Source organism: Zonotrichia leucophrys, chromosome 11 (genome assembly GCF_028769735.1).
Source record: "Zonotrichia leucophrys gambelii isolate GWCS_2022_RI chromosome 11, RI_Zleu_2.0, whole genome shotgun sequence".
NCBI classification, from domain to species: Eukaryota; Metazoa; Chordata; class Aves; order Passeriformes; family Passerellidae; genus Zonotrichia; species Zonotrichia leucophrys.
The window spans coordinates 8,119,613-8,134,584 of NC_088181.1; the positions used below are offsets into that span (position 1 = coordinate 8,119,613).

General features: G+C 45.8%; 1 protein-coding gene across 3 annotated transcripts in view; it reads right to left on the reverse strand.

Moving 5' to 3' along the window:
* The window catches only part of WDR59 (WD repeat domain 59), a 47,791-nt gene that overhangs the window by 24,059 nt on the left and 8,760 nt on the right, over positions 1-14,972 (reverse strand). For all 3 annotated transcript variants that reach the window (XM_064723485.1, XM_064723486.1, XM_064723487.1), the window contains exons 4-13: positions 14,429-14,514; positions 13,452-13,532; positions 11,394-11,431; positions 9,399-9,487; positions 8,817-8,933; positions 7,791-7,868; positions 6,896-7,052; positions 5,148-5,227; positions 2,890-3,022; positions 701-825 (exon numbers count right to left, since the gene is read on the reverse strand). In XM_064723485.1, coding sequence (XP_064579555.1) covers positions 701-825; positions 2,890-3,022; positions 5,148-5,227; positions 6,896-7,052; positions 7,791-7,868; positions 8,817-8,933; positions 9,399-9,487; positions 11,394-11,431; positions 13,452-13,532; positions 14,429-14,514 — 984 coding nt within the window. The remainder of the gene's footprint in view (positions 1-700; positions 826-2,889; positions 3,023-5,147; positions 5,228-6,895; positions 7,053-7,790; positions 7,869-8,816; positions 8,934-9,398; positions 9,488-11,393; positions 11,432-13,451; positions 13,533-14,428; positions 14,515-14,972) is intronic.

The following is a 14,972-nucleotide window of genomic DNA, read 5'->3' on the forward strand; positions in this document are numbered from 1 at the left end:
GCTGTTCTCAAGGACAGGGAACACAGTGACAGCAAAAAGCCCCAGGCAGATGGGGACAGGCTCAGCTCACACCAGCAGGCTGACATCCCAGCATCCAGAGACTGTTGCCAGCCCAGGTAGCACAAGAAAGGGGCTCTGCTCCAACAGCCACTGCACCCCAGCCCACTTCACTTGGCCATGGAGATCTCCTGGCCCAGTGCAGCAGTAACAGGCAGCAGAAAACTACATCAGGATCACACCATGAGCTGTGAAACCACAGGGGTGGGGAAAGGAGACAGCCCAGTCCAGTCCAGCGCTGTGCCTCCAGTCAGCTTCCATGCACAGAGGAGAGTCTGGGGTGCAAGGAAGGGGGCAAAACTGGGGGACAGAGCTCAACAGATGGGATTCAGGATCAGTTGAAATGAGATCAACTGCATGGAACAAGTCACCTTCCACTCTGCAGTCTAGGCAGAGAAGAAAACACCATCCAGCCTTCTCCAGATCAGCCAGTGCACTTACTGTGCTGAAACATTTCTCTCACACCACTGTCTGGGATTATCCTCATTCCTACTACCCCTGGCCAAGAGGATCTCAACAGCCCAGAATAAAACTTGTTTACAGACAGCAGTCACTGCAGCAAAGAAGGATCCCCTCTAAAGGCTCCAGTAAACCAGCCTGCCCACATCCCCTCCCAACAAGCCAGCCAAAGGAAACTCTGTACCTCCACATTGACATTTCGGATCTGCACATTGATCAGTGAAAACTCCTGCTGCAGTGTTTGAGGCAGCCCCAGTTGGTCTGTTTTCTTTCCCACCAGGGGATCATTCAGGAAATCTTCTTTTAAGGCTGAAAGAAAAGATGGAAAACAAGTCGAGACAAGCTATAACAGGCAGAGTATCTCACATGATATCAGGAGGCAGCCAAGACAGCAGGTTTTCCTCTGCTCTTTTGACAAATGGAGCTATGAGCTTTACCTGGAAAAGACTTGTGAGCTGGACAGTCTCAGCTGCTGTTTGGAAGCAAGTTTCTGACCCTTCTCTTCAAAAAACCAAAGCTGTCCACACACAGAGTTCCCAGGAAAGTTACAGAACCTGCCTGTACTTTGTACAGTCCTAAATGGTCCTTCTCTTCTCATATGAGACCCTTTTCCTCCCTACACAATGCTGCCAGAGTCATGATTGGCTGAATTGGAGCATCTCACTTCAGCAGAAAAGAACTGCAGCCCTAGCAGTCTCCAGGAGGAGCTCTGGTCCTTGGGACTAAAACCCCACCATTCCTGACTTTCAGGGAAAACTTCCAAAGCATAACAATGCTTTGGGAGAGAGCAGGGAGTATTTCTGGTCCTAATAGAAGCTTAATTCATTTGCAGCAGCCATTTGCACTTAATGTTGCAAAGCACTCTAGTGCTTTAACAGCCTTTAAAGACTCATCAAAATACTGTGCCTAACTCTCCAGTTCCAGCACTTTTTAGGAGGACAATAACCCCTGAAGGCCAGAACACATTTAAACAGCCAGGCAAGCACTGCAGGACACAGAGAATTACAATTAAGGTAACAGACTTCACTGAGTTTCAGAAGAATTGGTCTCTGCCTGTGGTTGTGCCTTGCTTCTTACTGTGTAGCTCCATAAGGGTGTTTTGCTGTAGCACCATTTCTTAAGAAAGCCAAATATATTTTATTATGATGGTTCCAAGGACAGAAGGGAAGTCCTGATTTTTCAGCTGTCATTCTCACACTTGCAATATCACATTGCCCAGACTATTCCCAGCAAAAATAAACAAATGAAAAGAAATTCAAGAAGTTGACCTTTTACAGGCATTCATCTAGGAGTTACTGACTTTGGTGCAGGGACAAATATCTGGTATTACCACTGCCCAATGGGCTGCTGGATTTGGATAGGTAGGATGTTTAGCCAATCATTCTTGTTTGCAATTCTATTACAGAGCTTAGATATATTCCAGAAAAGGGAGCTGAAAAGGAGATTAAAGGAAGATCAGTGGCTCTCAGGGAAGATAATTATTTCTAGCCCAAGATACCACATAGCTTACTGAAAAGCCATCTCTGAGGTTCCCAGTATGGGCAGTGCCCTCCCTTTGTCTTCTCCTCCCATTCCCTTCCAATTAGTTTTTAATCCTCCAAAGCCCCACGTTTGTACAGACTCCTAAAGCTCTTCCATAAGCAGCAGCAAGAGCTGTGCAGCAAAGGCACAGCTGGGGCTCTCTCCTTCACCTGCAGAGTGCTGATCTCTTCAAAAGATCCCCCAAAGTGCTTTACTAATGTAACATGGAGGCTTTGTCTGCAGCTGAAATGCAGCCACCCCCAGGGTGAAACATCAACAGTCCACAATAGCTTTTTGGCTAGAAAGAACTGAAATTCCTACCTAGGGATTTGCTTGTGTGTTAATCCTGCAGTTGTGTTATTTGCAGCAAAATCTGCCCCGCTACAGAAAAGCCACATTGATTCCTTTTGGCCACAAGGAAAACCATAACAGTCTGAACTAAAGAAGAAACCACATGGAAACCAGACCCTCACAGTGACCACATGGGATGTCTGGATGTGCATCATCAGGGACAGTGGAAGAGTTAACTCTCACTTGTGGAAAAAAGAGAGATCAGGCAGCCTTACCTTTGGCAACAAGCCACAACTGCAACCTAAAGAGCATGCAATTAAATGAAAATCATGACAAGGAAAAGCTTCATTTTACAGCTAGAATCATTGTGTTAAAAGAGAAAAAACTTGGAATGACCATCCTGAGGAACCCCTAGTGTTTTTCCTCCTCCCTGATGAGGAATCCATTAATCTTTGAAACAGCAGCAAGCTGTGCTTTGCCTATGTTTTATGCCAAGATGCATCTTCTTCCCACCCCAAAGATGCTGGTGTTTGAGGTTCCAGAAGCCACCACTTCTCTCACCTTCCTCATCCCCATGTCCAGAGTTGTGCTGGGGCTCCGTGTCCTGCGGGTGAAGGGTCTTGTCTGGCTCTGGCAGATGAGAAATCCCATCAATGAGGTCCTCAACTCCATCCAGGATATCATTGGCACAGAGCTGAAAAGAACAAACACACCCACGTGCTGCACAACAGAATCCAAGTTGTGGGAAGAGCCCCACTAAACAACTCACTGCTCCAGACAGATGGATTTGCAAGGTGGGTCTATCCACGCAGCAGCCATGACTAAAACTGCATTGTTCCTGTGACAGAGACAGGTCATCTTCCACTATCCAGCACCCTCAACCCTGTCACCTCAACAGCCTGGCCAAATCTCCTGCTCACTTAAAAAGCTACTTAATTGACAGGGCCAGTCTAAGAAATAGAGGTTCACCTTTAGTCAAAACTAAAACTGATATCACATCAATTCCTTGAATTAATTTGTTAGAACATGTTCAATTTTTTAGATCAAATTTAATAGTAGCACACTTTCTGCATTTGATATTTACACTCCAGAAGGATCTAGAGACCCAGGTACATACATGGGGTCCTATTGTTCCAGGTCCTGTATCAAAATGAGATTATAAAACCCTGGATTTGAAATTCAGCACAAGAAAACTGGGAAGATGAAGGGAAGAGAAAGGATAATGGTGTGATGTAGCAAATTACAGCATTGGTCACCAGCAACATGCCTTCATGTGCATAGTTTGATCCAAACAAAGACAAAGACAAAAGAGTGGGAGCCAGTAGAGGAAAAATAAAGGCTCTGACATGAATGAACAATTGATTTAAAGACAGGAAAGAAATCAAATGTTCACAAATATATCAGGTAGGAGAAAAGGGTCATTTTTCACAGAGAAAGTTTGTTACAGACCTGCAGGACTCCTGCAGGATCTGTGCTGGGACACATGCTTCTCAACATATTCATTAAAAACCTGGAATAGGAGGTGAATAGCGACATGACCAGGTTTGCTGATGCCACCATGTTTTTCAGGGCAGTAGCAAGTGTGGCTGATGGCAAACAATCACAGAAGGACCTTACAGGAGCAACTGTATTAAAATGAAAGATGAACTTTGGCTCAGATAAATATAAAGCAACATACATCGGGAAAATTTTCAAGCTGAAAGTTCAAGCTAAGGGAACAAGATGAAGAAGCAAGACTAAGCTGATGATTTCATGGAATTATGCCAAACAATTTACAAACTAAACTGAGTACTGAGAATTCTTTGGAAAGAACAAAGCTCAGATCCCCATCCCCAAAGGTATATATACACTAGAACTGAAAAAGGGTGGTGAAAGGCAAAAGGACAAAGTTCTAGTACAAAGGATAAATTAAATCAAGAACTTTTGACTTGAAAAAGGAGGCAGCTGAGAAGGATATGATGGAGGCCTACAGAATCATCAGTAACACAGAGAACATTGCTCATTTCATCTCAATTGAATGAAATTAGGTGGCAAAATAAACAAATGAGATGGTTTTCCACATAACATGCAGAAAAGCCATGAAACTCCTTGTTGTTTGATGTTTAAGGTGACAAAAATTTACACAGGTCCAAGAAAAAAAAAAAAAGAACAAGTCTATGGAAGTGACACTCATCTAGCTCTCTCAAATACAAAGATGCCAGACTCAATGAGCCTCTAAGCTGCAAACAGCAGGAGGCTGACAGGGCATTTGAGAGAAACATCACTCCATGCCTGCCTCCTTCTTATCCCCTCCCAAGACATCAGCTGAAGATGTACAGGGCCCACTGTGGCCATATGAACCTATGGTATGAGCCAGCACATCTATTCTAGTAATTGCATCACAATCTGCTGCAGATCCACTCACACCACCCACCCCAGCCTTAGAGGCAATGGATACAAGGGGAGGTAGAGGAGGGCAAAATCCCTACATTTACCTGGCACCTAAACTGCCAAGAAATACAGTCTTGTGGCATTTTAGAGGCAATGCAGGCAGTAACTGCCCTCCACCTTCTCCAAACAAACTTCTGCACTTAATGTCAGACAACAAAGCAGCTTTGCACAGCCACCAAAACTTTTGAGACACAGGCTCAAAAGACCCATCACAGGTCTCCCTGGGGATGTTTTTGGGCTGCAGCTGAAGAGGAAAGTGAAGCAGCAGCAGCAGCTTCTGTGCCTGCAGCTCTGTGATACCAGAGGAGTGACTGGGAGTGCAAGGAAGGGGAGGTGAATCCAGCCTGTAAGAAAAGTGTCTGTGGTTGAAGAAGCAGAGCTCCACATACCCTCTGTAACTGGGAGTCAATCCGCCACATGCGCAGGGTCTGATCGCGGGACCACGTCACCAGCTGGTAATCTTTGGAGCCTAAAGAGGACAGAAACCATCAGAGACCCCACCAGAAAACAGAGACTACCTCAGCCTTGGGGTCAGTGTAAACAGATTCAAACAAGCCAGCAGGCACATTCATAAGGCACTAAACTGAAAGGCACAGCAAGTCCTTTTTGGGTTCCAGTTGACCCAGGTACATCAGCTTTTGTGCCTCCTCACACCACAGTCACCACACCTCTAAACAGGCTGTGATTTACATGCCAAAAGGACCAAGTACAATGAATGTGACACAACCAGAATAAACAAGACCCACAACAATGTTTATTTAAATAGAAGAAATAGTACAGTAAAAATGTTTCTCAACTATAACTGTAAAGTAAAAATATATTTTAGTTCATCAAATCTGTTTCAAGAGGCAGATGTTTTCAAACATTTCTAAGCAATGAGAAGGTGGTTCTGCCTTTCCTCTTCTTGCTTCTGAAAGAGTTGGATGATGCCAAGTTCAGGTTGTAAGGAAATAGATCTAACCACATACTATCTATCAACAGGCAGAGGTACACAGACCTATTTATGTCCATGTTTAGGTCTTGTGATACAGTTTTAAGTTTCCCTCGTCAAACAGCTGCTATGCTTAAGAATTTGCTGCTGCACAGCTGCTTCCTACACCCCTCTGCTGAGGGGCAGGGGCTGTCTAAATACAGCACAACAGACTCTGTGGAAGGAAATTTGTGCTGTCCTGGTTGTTTCCACACTGAAGCAGACTTGGAATGTTTGTGTGACTGATTTATGTTGCTTGAGACAAGCAAGAAGTCCAACCCTGGGTATGTATCTGTTAAAGCAGCCAAGACAACCAACTGTAGCTCAAGCCTGCTTCAATGTTCATTCACAAACTATCTTAGTCTGAGCTTCAAGATCCTAACACAGTTTGCCATTGCTTTCCTCTTTTTGAAAGAGGAAAATCAAGTTATGGAGAAGGAGGTGACTTAACTGGTGGGAAAGGGCTGGACCAGCACTTTCACACAGCACTGCAAAGCTGTAGCACAAGTGACACCAAAGCCAGATATGCACATTCTGTCAGTGGCAGCTGAGGGGCTGGAAACAAAGCTGTGCTCTGTGTGGTTATGCAACCTCTGGTATGGAATCTCCTATTCTTAGCTGCTTACACTAGAAAATTTAGTCAGGACTGAACTCTAACAGCAGACTCTCTATGCCATGTTATTCCTCCCTTGCCTTGCAGCAGACAAGTAAGGTGTGCTTGCAGGGTCTGTGGTCTGGGATGTGCTGGAGCCTGCTGACCCAGGCCATGATATGAGGGGTTAACTGGTTAGCCTGAGTAGGGAAAGGGTGCCTGCACTCATGCACCTATCTAATAATTTGCACAATTTATTCTGAAAGATTCATTTAGAAAGAGACTCCCAGGAGAGTGGAAGCAATGAAAGTCACCACTGACCCACTCAGCATTTGGTAAATTTGCTTTGGTAGCATGGAAACAACGCAGTGCTTCTGTAAGCACGGTGATAGAACCAGTACAGAACAGCTGTGGTTTAAGGGAGGCAGTGGGGGCAGGAAGGTGGGCAGGAGCTACTTCAAGGAAAGGCAGGAGTCAAAAAGCAACAGCATTGCAATCAGGAGCCAGGTCTCCACACCCCTGGTTAGCTGGCAGCCACAGTGCAGGGAAGAGAGCACATTCAACACTGAACTCACCTTCTTTCTGCTTCCTCCACTGGAACTCCAGCACCACATCATCATGTCCTACAAAAGTGTGGACAGGCGTGTTCAGGTCAAAGACATTCCAGAGGAGGAGACTGTTTTCCCGACGGAGCTGGGGGACCATCACTGTCACCAGTCCATTGCTGAAAGGCTTAGGGAGAAACACCCTTCCAGTTAGTCAGGGAGAGTTCCCATGCTGCTATTATCATACTCCAATTTTCCCCTATTCCCACCAACACAAATGCAAAGGTTTTAAATGAGCTCAGCACAAAATACAACCAGGCCAAAACCTGGGAAGATACAAGGTAATTGCTGTGCAAAACCACTGTGTTTCAAGGGGTAAGCTGTAGTGCACTGAGATATTCAATGCAGCTCACTTAAGATGAGTAACTTCTTTCTGCTGCTTCCTCACTTTTCATCTGTGAGGCTGGAGGGATTTCACCACTGACTTTTCACTGGGAATCCTTACTGCAGTCTGCCTGGGGCTGCAAGAACTGCTACCTGGGGACTGAGCCCCAGCAGCTCCTCAGGGTCACAATGCTCAGAGGAACATGGAAACCAGTCCCACACCCCTCACTGCTTGGACAGGGAAAGGGGATCAAGATTCAAGGCACAGCACTGGCTTCAGGCCACATTCACATCTCTGGGGATTATGACTGATATGAAGAGCCTTAGCTTCACTTGGGTGGGTGCTCACTCACTCCTTCTCCTGAATGCCCCCATTGTGGATGCTGCTGTTCTATGCCTTATAGGCACCAAGAAGGATTTTTAAAATCAACTTGATAATGTCCACAAGTAGAAGTGCTGAGAACCCCTATGGCAGTTCTTTAATGTCTCTTTGTGCATTCTCCTCAGAGCACAAGTGGAACTGGGGGGGTTTCTCACTGACCGTGTATCTTGCCTTCCAGACTGGAACCTGGCAGGGAAGGATGTTGAGGTATTTCCGAGGCTGACGGTAATCCCAGAACTTGAAACAAAACAACAAACCAAGTGAAAGGCAAGCAAAGGCAGGAGTCAGCTGGCTATACTTTCAGGCTGTAGTTTTCCATGTGGCTTGCAGATAGAACAGACCAAACAGCATGCCAGGGTGCCCACAGCATCATTAGTAATCCCATTCATTAACAGCAGAGACGGCCCCAAAGGACAAATACCAAGCTATCAGCATCTGGCAGCATCCCTTAGAAAATGAGTGACTTGGGGTCATATTCACAGTGATCATAGCTTGAGTAATTAGAGCAGGGAGACAGGCAGCCTGCTTGGGCTTTCAGAGCTACAAGGTACCCTGCAGGCTGCCAGCCAACGTGCCAGTCCAGGCTGGAGGCAAGCCCACCCTGCTGTTACTGCTAATTTTCTAATGAAGAATCTAACCTTTTGCTTTGCTACACTACACATCAATTGCATTTGCCTCAGAGCTTAGGTGAATGAACTCCATTTGGCTGACATACAAAGCACACTACTTCCCCCCAAGTAAGAGGCCCTGCACAGCAGTGCTTGCAGGCAGTCTCTTATTGATAATCCTGCTCAACATGGAAACTCCAGGGGCTGAAGTATGTCTCCCCTCAAGTTACTATAATCAGCTTGAGGCTGGCAACATGCATTTCTGGAAAAAGGCTCTTCTGGCATGTGTGGTCTGTTCCTTTCTGGCAAGCAACAGGCAGAGACAGTTGTTTTCAGCTTCAATACTGCCCTAATCTCCACAGATATGTGGCAAACATATGTGCACCCATTCTTCAATGACTTCTCTGCCTGTTCTCAGTGCAGTCCTGGCTCCACACACCAGGTGGCCAGAAACCAAACAATAAAGATCCAGATCTTGCCAATGGCAAAGCACTTCCCAAAACTTCAGCAGCAGCAGAAGGGGATCTGCTCCACTATCCTTCCTACTCCCCAGGAGGAATTCAAAAACAACACTTACCCTGACAGAGTTGTCCTGGCTGGAAGTGGCCAGTGTATACTCATTGTCAGGATGCCAGTCCAGACCATGGATTTTGGAGAGATGAGCTGCCAAATACTCCACTGCAGTGCTGGGTTTCTGCAAGGAGAGACACTGTCCTTCTCAGCATAGGACACCTGAAAATTGGTCTAGTTCTTTGGCATAAAAAGAGACTTTAACCAGGGCAAGACAGTTAGAACAACCACCCCTGCTGGGGAACGGCAAATAGCTCAGCATAAGTAGCTGAAGAAAAAATCCTGTGAAGGTTTTTATGGCAAATTCCAGTCACCAAGTGCAGCTCTAGCCATACTTTATACTCAGTTCAACAGTTAAGTACTATGAGATCAAAAGGAAAATGGTAATGGGTACAGTCTCTGAGGAAGGAGGTTACCTACATACTCTCTTCAGGCTCTTGGACTCCCAATTCTCTCCAGTTTAAACTAACCCACATGAGAGCTCTGGGATAAAGTAGTACATTTCCTCAGTATTTGTCTGTCATCAGAGGAATATCTGTATTGGGTAGGTGGGAAAATGCACAGACTGTTCAAAAATTCCCCAGCTTACCCTTTTGTCCCATATTCGGACATCTCCATCGTGGCTTGTTGCTAAACAGTTGGCGTTTTTCTTGTTCCATTTCACCTGGGAAGCTCCAGCTGCAGCACAAACAGAGCAAGCCAAAACATGCAATTAAAGAGAAAAGAGCACAGCAGTCCCATTGCCTGGGCCCAGAGCTGCTCTTAGCCCAGGGAAGGCAGCTCAGAGGAAGGATATCCCAGAAGGCCAGCATGAAGGATGGCATGAAAATTATTAACTCCTGGTTCCTCAGTGTATCATTTCTATCCTCAGGACAGCAAAGTGTTCCAGCTGCATGCCTAGAGATCTTTATCACATCTTCTAGACAGGGGCTGTACCTGATTAGAATACTCATGTCCATTAGCTCCAATGGAGGAACTTCCTCCAGATCAGAAATGAAGTTGCATCATCTCCTTCCCAAATCCCCTCTCTTTTTATTCAAGTTATTTCTAGGTGTTTAGGGCCTGTTTCATCTCCCCACCACCCCCCCATACTATCAGCTGCTACACAGGCAACTATTGCTATTGATCTGTGATTAAAATACAGGTGTAGGAAAAGGCTGCAGTGCAGGTGACCTTGGGTGGACTCACTGGGTGGACCAAAAGGTTCATCTGTCAAAATATACCACAGAAGTCAAAGAACCAATGACAGTGTAAAGAAACTGGATGATGGTCTAAATATGACTTATATATGGTATAATGAGGGACTCAAATCAGATAAGTGGTTATTTCTAATAGAAACAAAGCACAGCTTCAGTTAATGTGGATTGTTCAGGTATTGTAAGCATAATTCATCTGTTCATCCTTATTCTGCCATATTTTGAAACCTTCTGAGCTATCAGAAAGGTGAGATCCATGAGAAAGCTAAACAGATCTCAGCCTGCTGCTATTCCCCACCTCCACTACCCACCTCCTGCTGCATGGTGAGCAGATTCATCCTGACAACCTGGCAAAAAGCTATTCTGGGGGATAAAAAGCTGCAAATAGACTGCCAGTTGATTGATTTGATCCACTCACTGAAGGGTACACAAATGTCTGGACCAGCATGAAACAGTGGCAGGCACAGGAGGAAGGAAGGAAGCAAGGAAGCTTTCTGGGGAGCAGGCTGCTGGGCTGGCTCAGCTGTGAAACCTCACCCCAGACACCAGAACCGACCACTGCTCCTCTGTGACTCAGTAAGGCTTTCTGCATTTCTGTGACAGAGAGCTTTGCTGGCTGGGAGGGGAATGGGAGCTGCTGCAGATGCACAGCCTAAGGAGATGCAAGCAGCAGAGCATGAGAGTCACACATTGTAAGGATTGCTCCAGTGCTGGGGACAGTAACTCAGGGAAAGGACGTTTTGCTCATCATCTGTGCCCAGTCCCAGCTCCAGCCAGTGAGGACAGACACACAGCACCTGCCAGCTGGTGGTATTGCAGGGGCTGCACACACACCCTGCCAGCAGGCAGGACAAGAGCCTTTCCAGAGAAAGCACAGCCCAAAGACAGCACCTTGTGTGCTCCCTGCACGTTGCAGGTGCCCAGGGAAGTGGATGCAGCCAACTGCTGTATCCAGCCCTGAGTGAATGAGGGACAGGCTGGCACAGAGAGCTGCTTGGGGTATGGTTTAGTTCCTCATCTGATTCAATCAAACATAAAAGGATGTGAGGAAATTACAGAGAGGCAACCCAGGACAAGCAGTGCAGCAAGGTGGTTAAGCAGGGAGGGAGCTCCATGTGGCCATTCACCAATGCTGGGGCAGCAAACCCAAGTACCATAACTGCCCTCCATCACTGGACACCTCAAGGGACTCCACATCTCTTCTGAACTCTGCTCCTCCAAAAGGAGTGAACTAGAGCCTCTCAGGCTGCTCCTACAAGGGACAATCACACATGGTGGCACTCCTGCACTTGGCCACACCTGGCCTTAGAGCATGAAGGGAGGGAAGAATAACAGCAGGGACATGCAACAATAATGTTTAATGCCTACATCACACAGATCAGACTTACCAACTGCAGAGAGTGAGACCGTGGGCTTCCTGGTGTCTCTGAAATACAATGTGGCCACAGTCAGTACACACAGCATAGTCCAGCCTTCCCAGAGAGCTCCCTGCTATTCCAGCACTAAGGTAATTCCTGCCTTGGGACCTCATGTACCTTCTGCTTACCAAAATACACCAGCACTAAATGGAATAAAAGTGATCAGCTGGAGGACAACAACCACCCTGGAAGTGTTCAAGGCTGGGCTGGATGGGCCTTGGAGCAACCAGGTACCTGGAAGGTGTACCTGCACTTGGCAGAGGGATGGAACTAGATTTTTAAGGTCCATTCCAACTCAAACTATTCTATGATACTGCCTTGCCAGCACCTTCAGCAGGAAGTTTAGGACAGAGGACAGAGCTGGACTGGACTAGAGGGAGGAGAAACATACACAAAGTGTGGCATATTGCAATTGGGTAGGCAAGGAAACAGGGCTCATGAATTGCTGCTGTGGGAAGCAACAAAACAGCCTTTCCAAGGAGGATTAAAGGAACAAACAGAGCTGTGGAAGCACTCAACAAAAGCCACTGATGTGCTCGTGGAGCCTTTGCAGATTCTGATTCAAAGCAGATGGAGTAGTTACTACAGAGCAAAAACTTCATGTCTAGCATATAATAACAAAATTAGTAGAAAATCAGCCCAGCTGTGTGCAGACCAAATTCTGTCTGTCTACAAACCAAATTTTGCAGTGGCAGAAACCAGTGTGGCACCATGACAACTCCTAGCAGCCAGGGCATAGATCAAGGCAATAATTTACTTCCTGGCCTTGCTAGTCAGGATTTCACCTGCTCTTTCATGAAAACTGACAGTGAAAATAAGGAATAGTATCTTCAGCTTTTTCTGTTTGCTGAAAAGCAGAACGTTTTCTGGAATGGACTGCACCCCTCCCTCTAAGAATTTCTGCCAAATCAAAAAGTTATTTTGTATGAAAAATTAAGTGGGGAATTTCCAGCTGCCCTTACTGCAGGGTTCACTCCTTAGGGTGTCATTAGAGACAGTCCCTTCAGCAGGATGGTAATTTGCTGGAGGCCAGCACCTCAGTGCCACAGCAGGCTCACAGCCTTTCCCAGCACAAGTGGGATGTGGAGGCTTTCAGAGACTGCCAAAGGAAGCAGTTCTGGGCAAGTGATACAGGCAGACACAAAACAATGGAAGGGCACAATAGAGTTAAAGGAGGAGCTCTGATAACAACCTTCAGACATCTCTATTTTTTCTTCTTGGCATTAAGATAGTATCACAGGAAAACAACCAGCAGTTATTGTATCTCTGTGTCTTTTAATTACACATTAATAATATATTGTCATTCTCAAGCACCATTTAAGCAAGGAGCTAAGTGCCTGTTCATAGGAACTGAGCAAGCCTCTGGGTAGCCTGGTGCAGTGGGGTTATATAATTATCCTCCTATTATAACTGAGCAAGGGAGGCAGAGAGGAACAATGTGATTTGCTGGGGGTCATAAAGAGCTGTACAGCCAGCAAGAGAACCCAGCAGTCCCAGTACCAGCTCCTTGCTTCTCAGGTGTAAAATCTGCGGCTTAAATTTGGACATATAGCTGGAAATATCTGCTACCCTGAAAATGCTCATAGGAAACAAGGGAAGGTACAAACAGGAAAACCTTCCTGAATACCATTGTCAGTCTTCCCACCACTGAGGGAGAACCAGCAACAATCAATGAATTTAGCAGAAATGGCTATAGGATCATGAAATGGTGCTCATTAACTGAGCTAAAAAAATCCCAGCAGGTTGAGGAATAACCTTGGGCTCCAGGAAGAGTCCCCAAGGAAATATCTGAAGTGGGCAGGGAGTAAAACCAGACAGTTGTAGCTTAACTGTACCACTCTACTGCCCTGAAGTGACTGGAAAATAGGGGAACAGAAGACATCTTGGAGACAATGGGAAATAGCTGAAGCTCCCAGAAGCACAGCTAAAGAGCAGCTCCCATCAGGGTGTGCTTTGCCCTGCAAGCTGATAATTACACAAAAGAGTCCCAGTGATTTTCCCAAAATACAGAAACATACTGATTCTTACTTGATGTCCCAGATGTAGATGTATGTGTCCACAGAACTGGTGACCAGTAGGTCTGGCTCAAACACTGCCCAGTCCAGGTCACTGCAAATGCAAAATCATAGATCAGTAAAGAAAAGCACACAGATGCTGCATCAACTCTTCACAAGCTGCCAGTACATTCTCCAACAAATTCACAGCAACTCCATGACATCTACTGAAACTTTTAAAGTAAAAAGCAAGATCTTAATAATTTCTCTAAGTAAATTCCAAGAAGCAATGAAATGCTTCTAAGTAAATTCCAGTGAAGCATCCTCCTAGTCCTGAACTTTACAGCTACTGTGTGTGTGCTCTTTCCCCTCCAGACAAAGGGACACTGTCTCAAAGAGATCTCAGTAACCACAGATCCTTGGCATCAACCCTCACTCTGGGATGCCTCCCTGTTGGAACACCAAGTGCACCTGGGACACAAACAGCCTCCAGTCAGCCCAAACAACTGTTATTTCAAGGGCTGCAAATATTTCCCACAGTCAGGAGCTTGAGTAAAAGCAGTCCCTCAACTGCATTTCCAACCCAGCATTGAAATGTGACCTTAAAACAAGAGGCAAAAATCTCCCCTGCACCACTGTAACATTCTCTGAACTTGGTCTTTGGGATTACCTGCCTTAATTAAGCTGCTATCACACAGAAACACAGCTGGGATTCAATTTAATAAACATGCTGCTTCCCAGATGATGGCTGCTGCTCTTTACAAGGACAGCAGCCTAAGGCAATGACATTCGAGCCATCAAGGGCTAAGTTGATAAATTGGGGGAGCCATGAGAGGGTGAGCCACTTCACACATGACATCATCACCAAATGGAAAGGCACTCCAGTCCAGAGAAGTGAGTAAAACCAGGCTCAGAGCAGAGCCTGAGTGGAGCAAGGACCAAAACATTCAGCTTCTATGAAACAATGCATTATTTTCTACTCAGCAACCCACAGCACTTTTTGTTCTTCACCTGATCACACGTGTGTGCCCTTGCAGAGATGTGCAAACTTCCCCATTGCCTTCCTTCCACTTATACAGGTCAACACGCTGATTGCTCTGCAATTAGAGGGAAGAAAGGAGAGACAGTCTCAGGCCAACAAGGTAGGACATGGATCTGGCTGTTAGGACCAGGTTCCCTTCACTTTGAAGAACCTCAGTTAACAATGAGTCATGCTGTGAATTAGCAAAGTCCTTGCCCAAAGCAGGAGAGCAAAGATGAAATACAGGCTGCAAGGACTTTCAAAAGCTTACACTTTAATTACACCCACTTAAAATTTGAGATAAACTAGAAAGGGAGAAAAAAAATCCCACATTGCAAAATCTTTCCATGAAATTATGTTCTCAGAGTCTTTATTTCCTAACAACATGCTGTAACTGCAGGCAACAGGCAGACAAATTCTCTCTGCAGGAATACCCTGCCAGTCTGTTACATTCACAAGTGGAGGTTTTGGTGAGGGGGATGATGGATTACCACTGGCCGTCCTCAGCTCCCTTCAGCTTCCTTCTGGGATAAT